The sequence below is a fragment of the Dermacentor albipictus genome, chromosome 6 (genome assembly GCF_038994185.2).
Source record: "Dermacentor albipictus isolate Rhodes 1998 colony chromosome 6, USDA_Dalb.pri_finalv2, whole genome shotgun sequence".
Taxonomy (NCBI): domain Eukaryota; kingdom Metazoa; phylum Arthropoda; class Arachnida; order Ixodida; family Ixodidae; genus Dermacentor; species Dermacentor albipictus.
The window spans coordinates 109,492,362-109,513,982 of NC_091826.1; the positions used below are offsets into that span (position 1 = coordinate 109,492,362).

General features: G+C 47.2%; 1 protein-coding gene across 1 annotated transcript in view; it reads right to left on the reverse strand.

Moving 5' to 3' along the window:
* Positions 1-11,086: 11,086 nt before the first annotated feature.
* The window catches only part of LOC135904973 (uncharacterized), a 75,886-nt gene continuing 65,351 nt past the window's right edge, over positions 11,087-21,621 (reverse strand). Inside the window, exon 11 of the mRNA XM_070541233.1 lies at positions 11,087-11,363. Coding sequence (XP_070397334.1) covers positions 11,172-11,363 — 192 coding nt within the window. The 3' untranslated portion in view covers positions 11,087-11,171. The remainder of the gene's footprint in view (positions 11,364-21,621) is intronic.

Below are 21,621 nucleotides of genomic sequence, written 5' to 3' on the forward strand. Positions count from 1 at the left end.
GCTTCTTTTAAAGCTAAGTAAACCTAACCTTGGTCCTAACGTTCTTTCATGGCTGCACTCTTTTCTCACCGATTGCTTGCAATATGTCACAGCTGATAGCACTTCCTCTGTCATTTCTACAGTTGAATCGGGTGTGTAACAAGTATCTGCGCTGGGACCGTTGCCTTTTCTCATTTACATTAACAATTTACCTGATAGGTTATGCTCATCCATTAATCCTTTTGCAGGTGACTGTGTCATCTACCGCGAAATTAACAGCGACTCCGACATAGGTCTTCAGTCTGATACCAACTATGCTCCTGACTGGGCTAACACATGGAACAAGGAACTAAACATAAGCCACCGTAAGTGCATGCGTTTTTCTCATCGTGATACTACACTGCCCTCTTATCATCTTAAGACTAGTAACCTCAAATCTGTGCCCTGTTACAAATGTCTAGGCATATTTATTTCTTCCAATCATTTTTGGAAAATGCATGTAGACAATATAACCAACTATGCTAATCGCATGCTGGGCAACATACGCCGCAATTTTCATCTTCTAGTTCTGTAAAACTACTTAACCTAATTTGTCCAGAACCGGGCGCCTCGCTTCATTCTTTCTAATTATCACTGTAACTCCAGCGTCACTAATATGAAAGGAAGCTTATCATTACCATTGGTTATCACAATGCAGGAATATTTTGCCTTTGCCTGTTGCATAAGTTACATTATGACAACCCCATTCTTAACCCATTGAGGGTCGACGCCGTAAATATACGGCGCCGCGAACAGGTCCGAAAATGGTCGACGCCGTATATTTACGGTGCCGTCTGTACGTTTAAAACGCGAGCTAATTTCCTAACTTTTTCTTGCCTGGCATGTGGTGCTACTATGTGGGAATACATGAAATTTTTTTCTCGTGTCTCTCTCTTTCAGTTTTCGTTGTATAGTTTTTTCTTGCTCCGGCGCGTCTGCTACCGCTCGCGCATTGGCGCGCTCGCGGGCGCGCGGCGGTTAGTTTCGGTCTTGTTCCGCACGCGGTTTCGGCTTTTGCTCGCAAAACTGATGGCTATCTCGTTCTTGTCACTCAAAGGGTGACCGCCTGTTACCCGCTCGGTTGTTGCTCACAGGGGTCCGCATACGAAGGATGCCGCCGTGCATGCGTTTCCTTTTTTGGCACTTTATTCCGAAGTTGCCTCCCACGTCTGTTCAGGGAAGCAGTACCCAGAGGAGGTGCCATGTCTGCGCCAACCCCACTCGGCAGCAAAAATATCGCGAGGACACAAGGTACATGTGCGCTGAGTGCAACAAACCGCTCTGCGTGGAGCCATGCTTCAAGAACCACCACACGTTGAAGAAGTATTAGTGCAAAAGGAACATTTGAGAGTTGCAAAAAATTTTCGTGTGCGCATTCTTCTTGTGTATTTTTCTCGTGTGCACATTGTGTATAACAATGCGCCATTTTTTTAAAAATCTTATAACATTATTTGCTATTTTTTATTGTTTTTCATGAATAAACAGTCCATATATGCCAACACCAAACATTTTTTTCTCACTTTACGGTCACCCTAGAAAAATTACTGTAATTTTTTTTCGAAATAGCTCCCTCTGAAGAATTTAAATGTGCAATAAAAAAAATCGACGCTGAGTGGTCGCATGTGGCGAAAAAAATCGACCCTCAAAGGGTTAATAAATTGATAACGCTCCCTCGTTACCTTTCAGCTAGCACCGACCATCGTCATAAGGTTGGTATTCCTTCATGCCACACCAACCACGTTTTCAATTCATTCATCCCAAGTACAGCCAATTGGAATCACCGTCCCCAATCTGTCTTAAAAATATCAGATAAACCGAAGTTCAAAGCTGCTTTAACTAACCTGCTGCTGTCAAAACACACGAAATTGCAGCGCTGTCAATTTTATTTTTGCTTAGCCCATTTATTTATTTATTTATTATTCTCCTGCAGCTGATTCAGACGATGACCCTTTCGTTTTGTTTTTCATATTTTTTACTCATTCAAGATTTTCCGATTGATTTGTAACAGCAGACAGCTGTGTGCAGTGAAGGAGCCTGTGCAAGGTGATATCTCTATGCATACAGTGGTATATTTTTATTTGCTGAGAAAGAAACAAACAACTGGTGAAGCTTGTCTGTGTTCAGTTCATAATAAAGTGGTTCACAAGTGTCCCAAATAAAGCAGCTAGGTTCATTGCTGGTGCCACAAAAAGCCTGCCCGCTATACGCGTGTGGCTTTCTCTCTCAACCTCAGTTCACTTTGCTCACAGGATGGCAGACTTTCACAAGACTCTGCTCCCTAAAAAGAATGTGTAGTAGCTGTAGTGGGAACTAAAGAATGACGACGAAGAAGCTGCAATGTAGTGCCAACGCCTTGGTGAAAGGGTTTTCCTATTTAAAATATAGATGAGAGCAAGTATTCTCGTTGAAATGTTGGTACCAATTCAAGGCTTCCTACTTGTCTTCCTTGAGCTCCCTCAATGTCGCTTGTGAGTGTACTTGTAAGTACCACGGGAGAGTATCTTATCTTTTTTCACTGCATACCTCGGCCCATATTCTGAAACATTCGCCTTCCACAAAACTACCGCCTTGGCCACACTTCCGCAAATGGCGCTCACTGATTGGCGTTTCTAGCAAAACCGTAAAATAAACACCATCTAGTAGCACCGGCCTACGCCATTTTAGTGTCATGGTGTTGATGGGTGCTCTCGACATATATTGAATAAATGAACATGTCATTTGGTGTTCGGTTGGTGGTGGAGTGTAGTTGAGATAAGGTAGGTGGTAGTTAATAGTAGCTTTTTTGTTGGCGTCTTACACGTTGTTTCACAGCGATATTTGTTGATTCATTTAAAATAAAACATTTCACACTTCCTTATTTAATTTATTTTACCTAAAGGGGCTGCAATCAACCGTAGTCGGTACGCAGAACCCGTACTGCAGCCACTACAATCGAGAACAACACACCCGAGCAGCTCTGCACGGTGCTCTTTCTCATGCAATGTGAAGCGTGCGACATCGCATGTTGGTTGTGCACGCTGACGTCACGGGTAAGCAGTCGCTTTATTTATTGAACGTGACCATCGCGAAAGGCGAACGTTTCTGTATATGGCCCCTGTGGACAAATTGGAGCTCATTGAAGCATACGTTTATGCAAATGAAAGAAGTGGACAAGAGTTCCAGAGGTGGGAATTCTGTTCCAATTGCCGCATTTTAATGTTCGCACAAATTCCTGTGCCGAATTTCACCAAGAGTGCCTAAATGATGAAGACTTAACAAAGTAATAACCAAAACAGCTTTGGCTTTGTCACTTGGAGCGTCGGGTATATGGGAATCATCCAGGTGAACCGTTAGTGCGTTTAATCTGAAATTTTGCACAGAAGTGTTACTTTTCGGTGGGTTTAGTTTAACACTATGCTTGCACGCATCACTTACCTCTTTCTTCCGCAAGAAATCTGAAGTGCACATGAACTACAGCGACACTTCTAGAAAAGCGTTGGTCTCGCTGCAAGAGATTGGCGGTGTGATCTGTCATGACTACGGTGAAGCATGGCTTTGTTGTCATTATTTTTGTGGCATCGCTGCAATTGATGCATACTTCAGATTTACTTGAGGTTATTGAAAAATGTGTTGAAGAAGTATGTATTTCAGCTTTTGGTGTTTTCACCATTATTGTATGAGGGACATTCCTAGAGTACGTTTCGTCAGTTATTTTCACACGGAAACATTATTGCCAAAAAAAAAATGCACCATGGCATCATAAACTATACACCTTGCACTATTTTTCCACATAGTTGCCACCAACATTGAGACGTGTTGTAGTGCGCAATGAGTTTGAAGAAACCACTCGGTTAAAACTAGGTACCCTGCGACGCAAGGCCCGAGACGTGACCTCTTCGCCATACAAGATCATACAAGATCTGCAGGCGTTCATGGATGAGGGACACAGTAGTCCCACATGCCCATTCATACCGGAGAGCGGCACGCACTCCCATTGCTGACCACATTGTCGGCACACATCTGTCTGCCATTGTAATTTGTACTCGAATAACCATGGGCACGGCGGTCTGCTATTACTCTCTCTTCGGCACTCAGCACATGCGTCATTAATGCCTCCTCCACTGATGCTGCTGACGTCGTTGAACCAGCAATGGGCATGAACTCTTATGACGATTCTTTCTTTCACCTGGTGTACCATCTTCTCTACAAAAAAATATGACGAAGCTTACTTTCGAAACGTCCCTCATACTGTTTTATGAACAGTTATGAGTACATGAATGATCATGAATAGGAGGAGGGAAGAGCGTGCGTCTCAATTTTGGGCACTCCTCGACCCCTAGGTTTATGAAAATTTCAATGCGAACTAACCTAAACTGGAAGTCCTATTTCTGTGCAATCTGGAAGAGTTGTATGTACCTGGCGCTCATATTTTCAAAGAACTTGTAGAGGGAATGTTTGGGAAACTAAAATATCTTCACGGCATCTGTCATCCCTTTACGTATCACGAGGTGGCATCGGCATGAGGTGGTATCGGCAATATCACTTTATTGCGATCACAAATAACACAATGGGGGAAACAGGCTATCACAAGTATTCATATACAGTTAAACCTCAATATAATGAACTTCCTTGCACGCTAGAGATTGAGGTGCCATTGTCGGCTCACCCTTGCGTGCTTCAACTCGAACGTACTGTACAGCATACGGCACATGGCGACAATATTATTGCCCCTGGACTTTATACGGAACACCACGGCGGTGCCGATGGCAGAAATGCACTTGGAGTGTCCGTATGATTGATGTCGCAATAAAAACAGAATAAAATAGCTTTACATTATATTAGCCCTGGGTTGATCGCGGCTGTCTGAGTCTGCAGTGACTTATTGTGACTGAGAATTTGTTACCGCGTCGATTGGACCGCGTAATTTGGGAGCATTTTCCGCTGTCATCATGAGCGTTGGCGTGCGAATATATAGTTCGATCGTAGTGCCACTGACGTTATGGGCTTTACAGGAAAGCATGTGCCGTGCCGCCTCTCGACACACTCTTCCACATAAAATCGGGCCCCTTGGGTTACCCCCTTTCTTCTCGTTATCTTCCATATTCTAGTATGCTATAGCTACAAAGTGCACTTCTGCTACGTGCTTCATGTTGGTTTCATCGCGGTTTTGAAGTGTGCTGCCATATTTCATTTACCATTATTCCGCCAAAATGTAGATTGACCTGCTCCAAACAGCTTCAACATTAAATTTTATCTGCTCCAAATTGCTCCAAAATGAAATTTAGACTGTTCCAAGATGCAATTTTACGTGCTCCATAAGTTGTACCAAAATTTCATTGGGCAGTCACACCCCTGAATAAAGAATTTAAGTTTTCATACCCTCTTGTCCATTGAACACCATCTATTTAGAACCTCAATATAACGAAGTGCGTTTGTATGTGATCTCCAAATAGCGAAATTTCACTGCTGCCGGAAAGGAATCCCGAGAAAATAAATGGAAACTTCCAGGAAAGCATGGTCAAATGATTGAATTACGAGCGGCTGCTCGCAAATGCACATCTGAAGTCGCGCGCTGTGCAACAAGAGCGAAACCACCGAAGTGGAACCGCATCGTTTTCCGTATAAAGTCCCAAATGTGACAAGATCCTATCGCACCCCGCACAATGTGCTTTATGTGCGAGGGGGAGGCGCAATATGATTGCTCCCCGAGTGACGCCTTCCCGCGCAAGCAAAAGAGGGGAGCGAGCTCGCGGTAACGCGATCAAGAACGCGCCAGGGGGAGGTGGAGTGCAGCAAGTGGCTGATAATTAACTGAGTGGATGATAACTTGTTTGTAGCTTATTCAGTGTATTGAAATATCAAAAGCAGAAAGCAGATCGTTACATGTGGCCTTTTTGGACATTACAGGAGCCTACGACAACGTAGACCGCAACATTTTGTGGGATATTCTGGAAGGCGAAGGCTTAGGTAACGATTGTCTACGTACAGCTTTTGGGAGAGAGTTACCTAGAAAATACCGTTTGCGTTTAATGGGAAGGGATGAGGAGCGAGGAGAAAGTTCATATCAACAAGGGACTGAGGCAGGGGTGCCCTTTATCCCCGCTGCTGTTTATGATGTACATGGTGAGGATGGAGAGGGCGCTAGAAGGAAGTAATATCGGGTTTAATCTCTCGTACAAACGGGCAGGTACACTAATAGAGCAGCAACTCTCAGGTTTATATTATGCGGACGACATTGTGTTGCTCGCTAACAAGCAAAGTGATTTGCAACGTCTGGCTAATATCTGTGGACAGGAAGGCAGCAATTTAGGTTTGAAATTTAGTGTTAGAAAATCAGGTGTTATGGTATTCAATGAAAACAGTCAACAGACAATGGAGATACAGGGCCAAGAAATGCCTCGGGTAACAGAATATAAATACCTTGGTATATGGATAAACGAAGGCAATGGATATATGGAAACAGGAAAAAAACCATAACAGTCAAGGGAAGAGAAATGCAGCCATAATGAAGCACAGAGCGCTATGGGGATACAATAGGTACGAGGTCCTCCGAGGTATGTGGAAAGGGGTAATGGTTCCAGGACTTACTTTTGGAAATGCGGTTGTTTGCTTTAAATCAGGGGTTCAATCGGGACTCGACGGGAACCGAAGATCAGTGGGTGACCTCGCATTGGGCGCTCACGGGAAGACTACAAATGAAGCTGCGCAGGGGGATATGGCTAGACTAGTTTTGAAGTGAGGGAAGCTCGCAGTAAAATTGAGTATGAAGAACTGCTGAGGAATATGGAAGAAAGTAAATGGGCTGGGAGAGTGTTCAGGTATCTGTACAGGCAAAACATTGTATCACAGTGGAGGAAAAGAACTAGGAAGCTTACCAGCAAGTAGGCGGCCTGTGGGGTGGGCAACACAGCAACAAAGAAGGTCAAGCGGAAAGTCAAAGAGGCTGAAATAATCTCATGGGTGGCGGCAATGGAAACCTGCCATCAGTAGCTACTTAAGAGGAAAAAACGAATTCACGAAAGAAACCATTTATGATAACTCAAAGGGAAGCTCCGCCTGGTATGGGTGCCAGGGCACCTGGGGCTCACTTTAAACGAGTCCGCAGACGCACTAGCAGCGGCATCTCTTAAAGGCCCGGTACTGAGGATCTTAAAACCTTCGGCATACGTCAGTTATGCAAGATTTAAAAAAATTTCAATTCAAGAAGAACATGCCAAATTATGTGTATTAGATAACGCCGATTTTCAGCACCTTAGATTGCCTTGGCACAGCGGATGGTGTGCAACAAGAAAATTTAAAGTTTCATTTACGCGTCTGCGTTGCCGAATACCACGGCTTAATTTCTATTCTCATAGGTCCGCTTCGGCACCTTCTCCTAAATGTTTTCACTGCAATGAACCCGAAACTATGGATCATTTTTTTATTGAGTGTCGTAGGTTCAACGTGCATAGAAAACGACTTCTAGAAGGTCCTTTCCGCCAACTTGGATTAGCCATCACGCTACCTATCATTCTGTCTCTGGGGGCGTCGGCACTAGGACACTGTAATAGGAACGTATGTGATGCCGTATATAATTTTATAATGGAAACAAGAAGACTTCCATGCTAAATTTATTGTTTTATTTTCCAAAACAAGCAACCAAGAAATATTAACTTCTAATTTTAAGAAACAATAGCATGAAAATTATTATTAACGATTAGAATTTTTGTAATATCACATATACAGTAAAAAAAATCCTATTTACGTATTTATTCTTTTTCAACCCACTGCCGCCCGATTCATGGCCAATCCCCTGTAGTGGGTTGTGCTATATCTACAGGCTCCAAACCAAACCAAACCAAACCGAAGCTCATTACTTTTCGAAGCGAGATCGGGATGCATTAGAACACGCACCAATAAAGCGAGATATAAGAAAGAAGAAGAAGCATGTGCTTGCTGCGGTAAAGCTAGGGAAACGACGGAGCATATTTTATGAGAATGTGAAGACGTCTACCCAGCGGTCGACTTAGGCACCACTGGCCTCCTTGAAGCCCTTGGGTTCAGCGGGGGCAGTGGTAAAGCAAGCAGGTCCGCAATAGACATTAGTAAGAGGCGATTGGAGGATTGGTGGAAGAAAAGTAGGGAAACGACAAAAGGCGGAGACGTACAAAAGCGCAGTTCGCAATAGGGGATCAGAAAATTTGGACGTGGTAGTTCATAGTGTTTTTTTTTTCTTTTTTCATTGGTTAACCTAGATAGGATATTAGGCAGCATAGTAACAAGAGCTTGGTGGCGCAACCCACCGCCCCGTTCCAAAGGGGACGCTCATAACATCCATCCATCCATCCATGGCTTCTTTGTGGTACGTTGGTGAGCAATCACTGTCGGAGGAGGCCTGACACTGAAACTTCGATGCGGACTACGAAAGCGCTGTTTAAGTTTCCGCATGACACAAAACTAGACCAGCGGATCTAGCAGGGCCACTGTCTAACGTACATAAGCAGACGCCACTCCTTTCATCGCCATCATCCATCCCAGCACTTTCACTCTCCTTTCCTCTTCGCCAGTGCTGAGGAGCAGAATAAAGCGCACTTGCGAAGGTCGCCCTGTCTTCCCTATAAATAAAATTTATCGATCTAACACATGTCGCCGGAAGTGCGAGGGCTCAGTCGTCCCCTTGATCCGGCGGGTGACATGCAGTACTGGTGCGGTGAAGGACCGCGACAGTCCTTGAAGATGAATTCAATGAATTCTGAAAAAAGACACGGCCTTTGTCACTCAGCCACTCTCTGCTGAGTGATTAAACACGTCAGATCACCCGAAGTGCTGCGCAGAGCTGTGCTACCATGGTCGCCGTAGCACAGCGACTGCCATCCAATATGCTCGGAGGGGACCCATAAACTCTCGTGGGCGGTGGTCGAAGGCACGTACCCGGAAGAGCAAATGCCACAGTGGAGCAACCAAACTATGGGAACGATTGTTGGTGTCGAAATAAACGCGTCACTGACAACGCCCTCGGAGTAGCAAACGCAAACCTCGAAGGCCATACTTTTGCTTTCAGCATTCGCGGGTAAAGACTGCACATCCGGAACACAGGTACTCGACAAACGAACGAATGAAAACGAATGAAACGAATGAAACGCCCTTATGAATTTATCGCCGGCATGCCAATGCCTTTAGACGCTTGGCGCGTTTCGATTTGGCCACCTGGACAAGCTCAATCATTGCAATTAATAGCAATTGTACGCGTTCCCGGCGTCTTGTGCACTTCCAAGAATATAGACTGTTTTCTCGTAGGCGCCGCCATATTGTGAACGCAGTGGCGCCGCCTATGAGCAGCGCCATACTGGCTTGGGTGAAAGTGGTCTCTATGGCGGTCTTTTGCATGGCAGGTATACGCTCGGCGGTAGGTTCTGGCGTTTGTCTTCGTGGTCGTGCGGTCTGTTTAGTATGACGTGCGTCTTCTACGTGGTAAACGGTACTGTGAGACGTGCTGAAGTGGTTTAAGGCATCATGGCATAAATTTATGTTGCCGTTGAGGTGAACGGAACACGCAGCGCGACGTGCGCGCATACTTGAGCCTACAATCAGCCTCGGAGATCAATTGTATATTTCTGAATGTTCCAATCACTAATGTGACCATATTGCAGTATTATCCTCTATTCCTAAGCTGCGGTTTATGAGCCATGAAACATACGCGACGATCTGAACAGCGCCGGTACCGTTCTGCTACAATATGAGCTGTGATGTTATACTACGACATGCGTTCAAACTGTTCGCTGCAGGTTACATTGCGTGACTACTTGGTTGGATGGATGTGGTTTCCACCCCTGAATAAAATATTTTTGGCAAGTAATAGCAACATACCCTACAGTCTGAATTAAGCTTCTCCAGCAAAGGGACTGTTTACGAATTGCGCGAGCGTCCTAAGCAGTGGTAGGTGCTGGATTACATATATCTTTGTTCTATATACCGCATGGTCCAAGCATACGGCATCAGCGGTTACATGTTTATAAACGTTGTGCGGAGTGTGTATGCGAGGTCCTATCGCGGCCTTAGCCAGTTTTCTCTTGCTTCTTCGAGAAAGAGGATGATAATCGATTTTTTTTTCGGTTGTGTTCGTTCCGTTCTCTACGACACACTCACACGTATTACGGAAATGTTGGCATCGCATTCTTTTTATGCGATCCCTCTCATATGTTATGGCTGTATGCAGGCCAAAAAGACAATGCCGAAGCGCACAGCTTACATATGTATCGTGCTGGTTCATCAACCGCAGTGATCGCTGTGTTGAGCAGAGCCGTCGGCCTGCTGCAGGAAGGCTAGCGTAGACATGTGGTTATTTGAAGCCTACTAGACTTTAAATGCGCGAGAACGACGCCGGTGTATCACAAATATTTGATAGCGCCTGCCGCTCAGATGTTTCGTGGTTGCCTTAGGTTGGCCGTGCACGAGCATGCGCTCTTATGTTTTATGTTTTGCTCCCTACGCCAAGCGATCAGACCGTGAGCTGATTTACCATTTAATGCTGGTAATACAGAAACGCCGGTTTTCATTGTTGAATTGTAATCGATATAAGCAAAATAGTAAACAACACATGCACGCACCGCGACTGATAATGCGCGTACACCACGGCGTATTTCTGCTTACAGTATAGCTACTGATGCACTGAAAGGCTTCCTTGACGATCTTATATGAACGAACATGGCGTAAATTTCACAAAGTAAGATCTAAAACATCTCGAAATCGTTCCGCAGCACGCGACAGCAATACTTTCAAGCAGCGCCGCGCCGGATCGCCCAAGCCAAAGAGGAGGCAAGGCTCTCCTCGCGCCCTATCCTCCTCGCCCGATGAAATGGTCTATTTATAGGTTGCGCTGAAATATACGACAATAATATTTATATAGCTAATATACAAACCCACAAGAACGTCTGAATCCACAAGCAGGAAGATCCGACAAATCCATGTACTTCCCATCATTCCCATGGTAGGACAACGACTGCAGCGCCAGAGTTCCCTATAGTAATTTTAGTGGGAGACACTATGGAATCGGCCACACTAATATCTTCCCACCCAGCAATTCGCGAAAAATGCAGAAATAGCAGCGACTAAGAAGTTTATCTTACTCTTAACATCAGAAACGTAACAGACTCGTGTAACACATCTTGTATTCCGGTGCCAATAACAGCAGCACGCTACGCTGACAGACAGTCCTGGTAGGCGTCCGGGGACTTGTACTTTTGCTTGAAGAACTCGAGTGTCCTCTTCACTGTGGTCAGCAATGGAAACTTTCCCATTCCACAGTGGCCATAGTAATCCGAAAACTCAAGTCCCACCGCCGTGAGTCCGTACTTCAGTGTGGTTGCGTTCTTCCGGCTAAGGCAGAGCTTTCGAAATAAAACAGAAGGAAGTAAAAGCACATAAGACTTGACATAACAATAGCAAGGTACATATGCATATTGACAGGCGCTTATGAGTAAATTGTCTGATAATCGGTGTCTAACTGAAGATTAATGGAAACATGTAAAATTTAGAAACGAGCCAGAACTTGAATGAAGGCATAAAGAAACCAAGGGACAAATTAACAAGGCATTGAGTTCATAAGTATCATTTTCTAATGGCCGGCTGCCTTCGCAAATAATACGCACGTACAACATCAGGATTGGTTCCTACGTGCTTTTACTGACAATTCTACACTATTAAACAAAATTGCACCCTTTGGCTCGTATCTTGCCACACAACGATAATCGTCGTCTGCCTTGTCCGCATTTACTTTCCTTAACGCTGTGAGCCCGGTACTTCCAACCCACAAACGGCATGCACGTTATCAGCACGAGAAAGCATTTTCGACGGAAACGTACGTTTTCAAGAAAGGAAACGCAAGCAAGGCAGATGATTATTGTTGTGTGACAAAAAAGGGTCTAAAAAGGGACAAAAAATTTGTCTAAGAGTGTAGCGCAGGAGCTTTTTTGTAAAAACGGACCCACATCGTTAACCGCGTGCGCAAATGTCTTCGAACAGGGCAACGACGCAGCCAGCGTCGTGTAGTCAATAAATTAATATTCAACAGCAACACAGATTTGCAAAATATACGCACGCAGTACGTACTGAAAAAAGACTTCAGGCATACGCATAACGGAGTTGAGGCAAGGAAGACAAAGCGCAGTGATTAATCAATGACGACTTCGTTTCGGCAATGCTTTATCTCATATGACCTTCCACTCTCTCAATACCCAAAAAATTAGATTCCGTGTAGGGAAGCGCCCCAACGCAGCAGCTTCAGATGTACCTGCGATAGTGTACCAATGCATTACGAATCATTTTCTTTCCACGTACACTTCTGATAAGCTATGGACATATAAGGAATACTTTATTTAGCAAGTAAGGCAGCAAATTGATAGACAGTTGATATAGTAGTTTTCATAGAATTGAAGTAAAAGAAAGTGATGGGACGTACTTAGTTTGCTTGTAATTAAAATTTAAAACACGTATGGACACAGACAACACATTCTCCGCGGACCATTGCGGCAACTGTCCGTACGTGTTACCGGCACTTCGAGATGCACAGCTTTCTTCGAGGATACAGAAATGTGCCCATCCGCGAGCGTTGTATCCCTTAGAGCTGCGCACGGGCTCGGGCCGAGCCCGAATTCCCGGACCCGGCCCGCGGGCCGGGCTCGGGCAATTTGGAGATTCTCTTACTCGACCTTGGGCTGGGCTCGGGCCAGGCTTTCTAAGTCTCCGACGGACCGGTCGGGCTCCCCGATCTCGACTGCGTACCTTATGGGAAAGTAGGCTTGTCGTCTCGCATGTAGATACAGCAGGAAGTGCAATGTATTTATTCATCAAAAATGGAATCTACAGGGCGGGAGAAAAGTACAAACGCCAACAAAAGGCAAACGAAGGATAGCGGAGGCTGGGAATGCTTTTTAGGTTCTACCTAGTACCGACGCTTTGGAAAAGCCGCTGCTTGCAGGCGCCTCCCAGTAAAAAAGCTAAGAAGGGAAGCGTTTGCGGCCCGTGCACAGCTCTAGTGTCCCTAACCTTTGAAGAAAGTGCTTCAGCCCCACAACGTCGGCAAGAGTGAGTTCCGCTCCTTAAACAATGACAAAGGGAGTAGCGCCACTTTCTGTCATAGTACGTTTCGCGCACAGTATCTATGCACGTCTGCCCCAGCGTGCACGGAATCTAACGCACACTTTGTCGCCAACGTGTCAGTAAGTGAATGGACGCACACATAAATATACGCGCCCTATATGCGCACGACAAACGACGGACTACACCAATAGCGCACGAATGGTCGAAGCTGAATGTTTCGTGATGGTCCACAAGAGGAAGCCCCAAACAATGAAACGTTCCTTTCCTTCGAGCGCTTCCTAACCTTACGTGAGGCCTCCTTACAGCGAAGGACCGATGGAGGAAGCAAGCATACTCTGAAAGCTCCCTTCACCCGTCCTCACGTAAGGAGCGGTTGCCGCCACGCCTGGGTTCGAGATTATCTCTTAAAAGCTTTAGGTGAACACCCGAACACCACTATTAAATAAAAAAGGTTGTATCGTCGCACAATCGTTAAGTTGATGAGCTAATATAGAGAAGCGTGGACGCTTTTTTCAAATTTTGTTTACTAAACCTAAAGAAGTAGCGCATTACAGTGCAAAACTTGATGTGCTCCAGCAACGCTGGCACGCCGGCGTCGTGCAACGCCTAGCAACGCCTAGCGACGCCTAGCAACGCCTAGCAACGCTTCCATGCCGCACACGTGACTGAAACGAACGTGCCTGGCGAAACGTACCGTGCTCGCACTTCTCTGAAGGTGGGAGACAGCGCGCATGCGCAAGCAAACGTCACGTGGTTAAGCAGTGAGGCGAAGCGCTCGTTCAGGGCCAGGAGCGGCGTAAGGACCCATGAAGGTAGCTTGGCCCAAACAATAAAACGTTCCTTTCCTTCGAGCGCTTCCTAACCTTACGCGAGGCCTCCTTAGAGCGAAGGACCCATGGAGGAGGCAAGCGTACTCTGAAAGCTCCCTTCACCCGTCCTCACCTAAGGAGCGGTTGCCGCGTGCCTGGGTTCGAGATTATTTCTTCAAATCTTTCCGCGAACACCACTATTCAATAAAAAAGGTTGTATCGTCGCACAATCTTTAAGTTGATGAGCTAATATAGAGAAGCGTGGACGCTTTTTTCAAATTTTGTTTACTAAACCTGAAGAAGTAGCGCATTACAGTGCAAAACTTGATGTGCTCCAGCAACGCTGGCACGCCGGCGTGGTGCAACGCCTAGCAACGCCTAGCAACGCTTCCATGCCGCACGCGTGACTGAAACGAACATGCCTGGCAAGACGTACCGTGGTCGCGCTTCTCCGCAGATGGGCGACAGTGCGCATGCGTAAGCGAATGCCATGTGGTTAAGCAGTGAGGTGAAGCGCTCGTTCAGGGCCAGAAGCGGCGTAAGGACGCATGAAGGTAGCTTTGGAGCTACCTTACGCTGAGGAAGCACCAAGGAAGCCTTCACCGAGGGCCCCTCAGTAAGGAAGCTTTCAGAGTGACATAAGGTAGCCTCACCGCAATGAAGGCTTCCTTAGTGAGGTAAAGGAAGATTTCATTGTTTGGCTGCTTATGCTGAGGAAGTACCAAGGAAGCCTTCACCGAGGGCGCCTCAGTTAGGAAGCTTTCAAAGTGACATAAGGTGGCCTCACCGCAATGAAGGCTTCCTTACTGAGGAAAGGAGGGTTTCATTGTTTGGCCCTAAGCGGGTTACTAGCGATAACACATCCTTGCCACAAGGTACTAAAATGTACAAAACGGCTTTGTTTCAAGCCTTGTGCGCGGCAAAAACAAATACAGGGTGTTTCAGCCAACACTCAATTTTTTTTAAACGTTGCCTGTGGCAGATAGCTCGATTCTAGTTTATTAGCCGGTCTACTCGAAGCGGCGGACACTACTTGCACAAAAAATTGAAATGTATTATCGACTAATTAACAATAATGCACTAATTAACTTTATAACTACTTATCATATGGCCCATATTACAATTTACAAATTCTATATATAGCAGTGGACTGCGCAAGGCGGATCCAGTTGGAACAGATTCTCCGGACGACACCAGTTTCGAGATATAAATTCGCGAACTTTGCGGAGAAATGCATTGGCGTTCCAGTTACTAGTGTGCTTCGGTGCATGAAACGACGTTTTGTTAACAAATCAACTGCGACGCCAATGCATTTCTCCGCAAAGTTCGGGAAGTTGTATCTCAAAACTGGTGTAATCTTGAAAATTCGTTTCAAGTGGATCCCCCTTGCGAACTCCACGGCTAGAGTTTGTAAATTGCAGTATGAGCCATAATGTTATTAGTTAAAACTTAATTAGTGATTTCTTATAAATTAGTTGATTTTGCATCTCTATTTTTTTGCAAGTATTGTACGCCGTTTCAAGTAGACCAGCTCATGAACCAGAATTGGGATATGTGCCACAGGAAACCTTTAAAGATTTTTGAAAGTGTTCGCTGAAACACGCTGTATATCAGAACTGAGCACTCCCCCGAGCGATTAGGCCGAAATAATCAGATAGCGACCGCAACAAGGAAATGTACTGCGTCAGAAATGTGACAAGCATACTGCTTCAAAATATTCGCCAAATAAAGAATGAAGGGCAAAACATGCTGTTTCATTTCATAAGTGAAAAGTTTGGATAGCTCGGAATACATATTTAGCCTCGCTTTTAAAACAAGCCCCATATACGCTGCTCGCGCTGTTTGGGCATATATTTTGATCAGCGTCCAAATTTTGCATGTTCTCTGAAGCTGTGGCCAAAGCTCCGTGTCGTCCATCCAGTCACCGTCTATGATGTCTCCCTAAACAAGAGGTTTGCTAGGCCACATCTGCGTCATACACACCCATTCTAAACGCGGAGGCAACGGAGGCAGTTGGTGCAAGAAATGGACGCGTAACCACGTGATCAAACGTGGCAACGGCCACAGGGTCGCCGCGAAGAGGGTCAATAGCGCACATTTTCAGAGTATTTTGTAAATTCACAAAATAGTTCCAGCCGTTTCGCCCTATGAACTTTCAAGCAGGTATTGTAAAATACAAAGAAATCTCCATATTTAATGCATTCCTTTTAAATTTTGTGAATGCTTGGAACGTTGTATTTCCTCCTCTTTTATTTTTCGCCTGGGGTGTCACATGCCACTCACCCGCTGCCCTCTTTCTGTGTTCCTTTCTGATGTGACATATATTTTAAATATCTGCATCACATCTAGAAATAGCACAATAACTAGTCACATCAAGAGAGCCAGCGCTTTACGCACTCGCTCTCTGAAATATTCAGCGGTGATACAGTTAATTACTTACGGTTACTTAACGGTTACGGTTACGCTTACTTACTTACTTACATACAGTTAATTACGTTAATGACAGCTATAATTACTTTCACAAAAAGCTATGTAACACTGCATTTAAACTCGCATCGCCGCGAAGTATTTGAGAAGTCATAGCGTATTCGAACTACAGAATGTTCTAGTTTCACATTTTAGAGATTCGTTGCGGCGCATTGTTGAATGGTGAAACGTGGGCTGAGCCTCCACAAATTACTGAAGCTTAATTTCGGAAATTCGCCCTAACAGTCCCAATATTGCACTGCACTCCGGTACACACCCTTGCACTTATATCTTTTCAGTACAGACCCACAAAGGATTATACTCTCAAAAAGCTTTTAACATACGTCCATTGATAACATCAGCGTCGTATTCAGGCAGTTTTGAGTTGGCCGTTTAATGTACAGATCCAGGCACGTGATACTGTCGCAGAGCACTCCTAGCTTCCCGCTCTCAACGAGGCGATGATGATGATTTACCCATTCGATAGTAATTATTTTTTTATTAGCTAGGCTCGCCTAAAGTCCCTTGATAATTTGAAAGTACCGCCACTCTTTGAATTCTGCAGCCGCCGCGCGACCTCCTCGCCTCCTCCTCGCCTCCTCCTCGCCTCTTGCGTGTCCCCCCCGCGGCAACCAGTTTTGACCCCGTTTTTATGCACGGCGATTGGTCTCCCTGCCGTTGCCCTTGGAAACGCGCGGATCTTGAGTTTTGCTTGTGTTTTTCTTTTTCGTTCGCGCCATTTTCCTCCTGAGCACGGCTGGCTCGGTGCTTTACCTCGGTGTAGCGAACGTTGTGCGCAGTGTTTCTGGTCTATGTGCTACCGCTATGCCGGGCTGTTGCACATATAACTGCAGCAAGAAACCTGAAGATGGTTATGCCGTTTTTATGATACCACAACGAAAGCGTGACGGTTTGCGTAGGAAGCAGTGGCTGCATGACATTATCCGAAGCAACACCAAGGGGATTCAACGGAAACGAACTTCGGTGAGCCGCACTTTTAAGACCAACGAGAGCCCTAATCGTTCGGCCCCGCTGACGGTAGGGTTAGCCCTAACGCCGAACGCTCGCGCGTGGGAGCTCGGAGACCCGCAAGCAGCCACAGTGTCTACGGTGAGCTGTGGGGACGACCCAGCCCGGAACGCTACGATCGCGGGGAACCCAGGCACCATTGTCCACCAACCCACAGACACAGAAACCATGGAAGTTGTATCCGAGAGTCACCCGAGACCCCTGCCTGACGAGGCCTTGCCGGGGAAGTCTCCCGTCCACTCAGAGCAGCTCCACAATCAAGAATCCCAGTGGCAAACGGTCGTTTCCCTTCATCGGAAACGCCGCCTGCAAAAACAACAATCCACTGGTGAGCAAGATCCAGTCGGGCAAACCACGCCATCGAAAACCACACCGTTAGGGCTAGCTCGAACCCAGGTGACAGCCGCCGCCGCGAAAGCCACGTCGCAAGCTACCTGCGAAGAACGCGGAGCCGGAACACCTATTTCTGAAGACGCGGCTGCAAGTAGCAGGCCTCGCCGACGCGCGCCTCCACTCCCGCGCACTGACATGAAAATCATTATACGCCCTGCCCCGGGCCTCATCGTTCGAAAACTACAGACCCACCGAGTGGCCAAGGCGATCGTCCAAGCCACCGGAGGTGCGCCGAGCTGCAAGGGGGACGACTTCATCATCCGCCTGCGACACGGCTCGAACATCATCATCGTGAGCACACCTCACGAGGCCACGGCGGCCACCCTCATGCAAATTATAAGCCTCACCTTTCACGGACGATCACACCCCGTGAAGGTTTATCTATCAACACCCGAGGGCCTGCTTAAAGGTGTCGTATACGGCATCGACGCAGGCACCGGCGAGGAAGAGCTTATGTCGGATCTTCGGGTCCGCACATATGGAGCCCGCATCGTGCGGGCCCGTATGCTCGGAAAATCCCAGACAGCCCTACTCCACTTCCAGGGACCACAGGTGCCTAGATTTGTGTACTACTATGGAGGGGAGATGCCCTGCCGAGACTACCAGCCGACAAGTCAGTTCTGCTCCATCTGTAGAATCACCGGACACCGACCAGACGCCTGCCCCAACCCAACGGTTCGTGCGTGCAACGTTTGCAACTACATTAACCCTGACGCCGGTCACACTTGTGTTCCGAAGTGCGCCCTGTGCGGAGGGGCCCATCTCACCGCCGCAACAGAGTGCAACAACAAGCTCAATCGCATTCCACCCAGATGGAAGCCTGCCTCCACCACCACACCCAAAACCCAACGACAGCCCCGTCCGGTCACTCACTCGACCAAGGCGGCTAACGTTCGCCCGCGATGGTTCAGCTCCGAGCGGGAAGGCTCCGACTTCGACTACTCGGAGTCTCCGAGCATCTACGGATCCCGGTCTGGTTCCAACCCGAGGTCCAGGTCCCACTCCTGCTCTCGACCAGGGGTTCACTTTCGGTCGCCCAGACTGCGATCTCGGTCGACGCTCAAGCAAGGACAGCAGGCAGCACCAGCCATCGCGGTACTCAAAGACAAGGGGCCCCAGCAATACCACCGAAAGACCAAGGAAGCCTCAGTCAAGAGGACTACCACCAAAGAACACGAGGTAAGCTGGGCAGCAGTAGCCTCCCCCTCGTATAAAAAGCCACAGACGCCACCATCGGTGAAATTGGAACAGGAACTCGCCACCATGCGCGCACAGATACAGACACTCACACAAGAAAACAGACAACTCAAACAACAAGTGACACAGCTCACACAAATACCACAAGAGGCGGCTCCACACAAGGACATCATTGACCTACAAACCTATGTCGATGCCATCCGCACCCAGATGCAAGCCTTTATGGACGCTACACGCGCCCAGTTGGAACAAATAACACAGACTGCAATACAACGGACAGATGCAGCAATAAAACATATGGAAGCCACTGTAGACAGCAAGTTTAAGAACCAGCTTCACTCCATAAAACTACGAAAGACACTACGACAGAACCTTTACAAGGCCACACCTGTAGCAGCACCAAACCGTAACATCACCGACCACAACGTCCAACAGTGCCTAGACCATACAGGCAAGTCTAAGAAAACTTAGAAATTTGGCAATGGAACTGCCGTGGGTACCGCAGGAAGAAAGGGCTGCTGTCACAATTGATCGCTCATTCCTCAAAACCACCAGGGTCATAGTCCTACAAGAGCCCGGTACCCGACCAACACTACATGGCTACGAAGAATACCACACAAGTCAAGACAAGTGGAAGGTAGCCACACTAGTGGACTACTACGTACATGTAGTACGTGGACGTACTACATGTACTTCTCGAAATAATATACAAAGGCAACCAGAAACAGAGCGCCTTCGTACTCAACATTTATTGCCCCCCTAGCCAAAGGCGGGCAAACATCGGAAAACTCTTTGGGGACACCCTCCGCCTTGCTAAAGACAGTCCCCTGGTAATCATGGGCGAGTTCAACGCTCGGAACACCCTGTGGGGGTACCAGAGGCAGTATTGGAAGGGTCTCCAGCTACAAACACTAATTGAACGGTGTCATCTCACACTCATCACAGACCTGAACATACCGACGAGGGAAGGGAACAGCGCCACACGCGACACCACTGCCGACCTTGCCTTCATCACTCAAACCACGCGAGCCGAGTGGCTCAACACACTCGAAAACCTAGGCAGCGATCACTTCATAATAAACTTAACACTACAGACTAGACGCCTACGCAGGCAGATCGGCACAGCTAAACTCACTGACTGGCGAAAAATCAGGGAAGCCCAAGAACAGGACGCCGACACAATCACGAATCTGGAAGATTGGTGCGACAACCTCCGTCGACATAAACAACGCCACACAAAGGAAATCGCCAGAACGGAAGAGACCCCAGAGGTGGATCCCCACTTACTACGCCTGTGGGATGCGAAACAGGGCCTTACCCGCCGCTGGAAAAAACAGAAATATAACAGGAAACTGAAGACGTGCATAGCACAAATAACAGCGGAAGCAGAGGAATATGCCATGCAACTCGCTTCCGCGAACTGGTGTAGATTCTGTGACTCTTTCGGTGGCACGCTGGACACGGCCAAGACGAGGCACATCCTCAAAGCCATCCTGGACCCCACCAAAACCAAAGGAGAAGGACACAGGGCTCTGGAACGGTTACTACACACCTACTCAAGCAGCCAACAAGACCTCATCGATGCCATCAAGACCAAGTGCTATGGAGATCGCACTCCCACACAACCATGCAGAACACCCTACACAGGACAACGCAACCCACTAATGGACGAACCTATCACCGAAAATGAAATGAGAGCGGTCATCGCAGCCACCACCCGTAACACAGCGGCGGTCACGGGCCAGATCACAAATTCGATGATCAGAAATCTGAGCGACAAGTCTATCTCCGCGCTCACGGCCCTTCTCAACAAACACTGGGAACAAGGTACGGTACCGGCGATGCGGAAACACGCACGAATAATCATGATCCCCAAACCAGGCAAGAAATTGGCAATTGAAAACCTCAGACTCATAACGCTCACGTCCTGCCTCGGCAAGGTGTACGAAAAAATTATAAACACGAAACTACAGAGACACTTGGAAGATAATAAACACCTGCCGGACACCATGTTCGGTTTCCGCGCAGGCCTGTCCACACAAGATGTGCTACTCCAAATCAAGGAAGAAGTCCTCAGCAACGTTTCCCGCTGCGGCGAACACGTCCTCCTAGCAATCGACATCAAAGGGGATTTCGACAACGTCAGCCACCAAGGAATCCTAGAAGGGCTGGCCAACACCAACTGCGGCGTGCGAACTTACAAGTATGGTCAGAGCTTCCTGAGCCACCGCACGGCGGAGCTGAAGAAGGGAGAGATCCAGACTCTAGTGTACCACCCTTCCAACAAGGGAACACCACAAGGTGCTGTCATCTCTCCCACGCTGTTCAACGTCGCCATGATCGGCCTCGCAAGCAAACTGCAGGACGTAGCAGGTCTTCGGCACGCAATCTACGCAGACGCTATAACACTCTGGACCACAATAGGGTCCCTCGCTCAAAAAGAACGCCTGCAAACAGCAGCAAATATTATCCAAGAATACGTCAGCCAACGGGGACTACAATGCTCGCCCGAAAAATCTGAGCTCCAACGAGTCTGGCGAGGCCGGGGTAACCTCGCAGTCCCCTCAGACCCAACAAAAAGACTCGAGGTACGCCTCAACGGGGGCCTCATCCCAGAGAAGCCGTTGCTGAGGGTGCTGGGCATGTGGTCGCA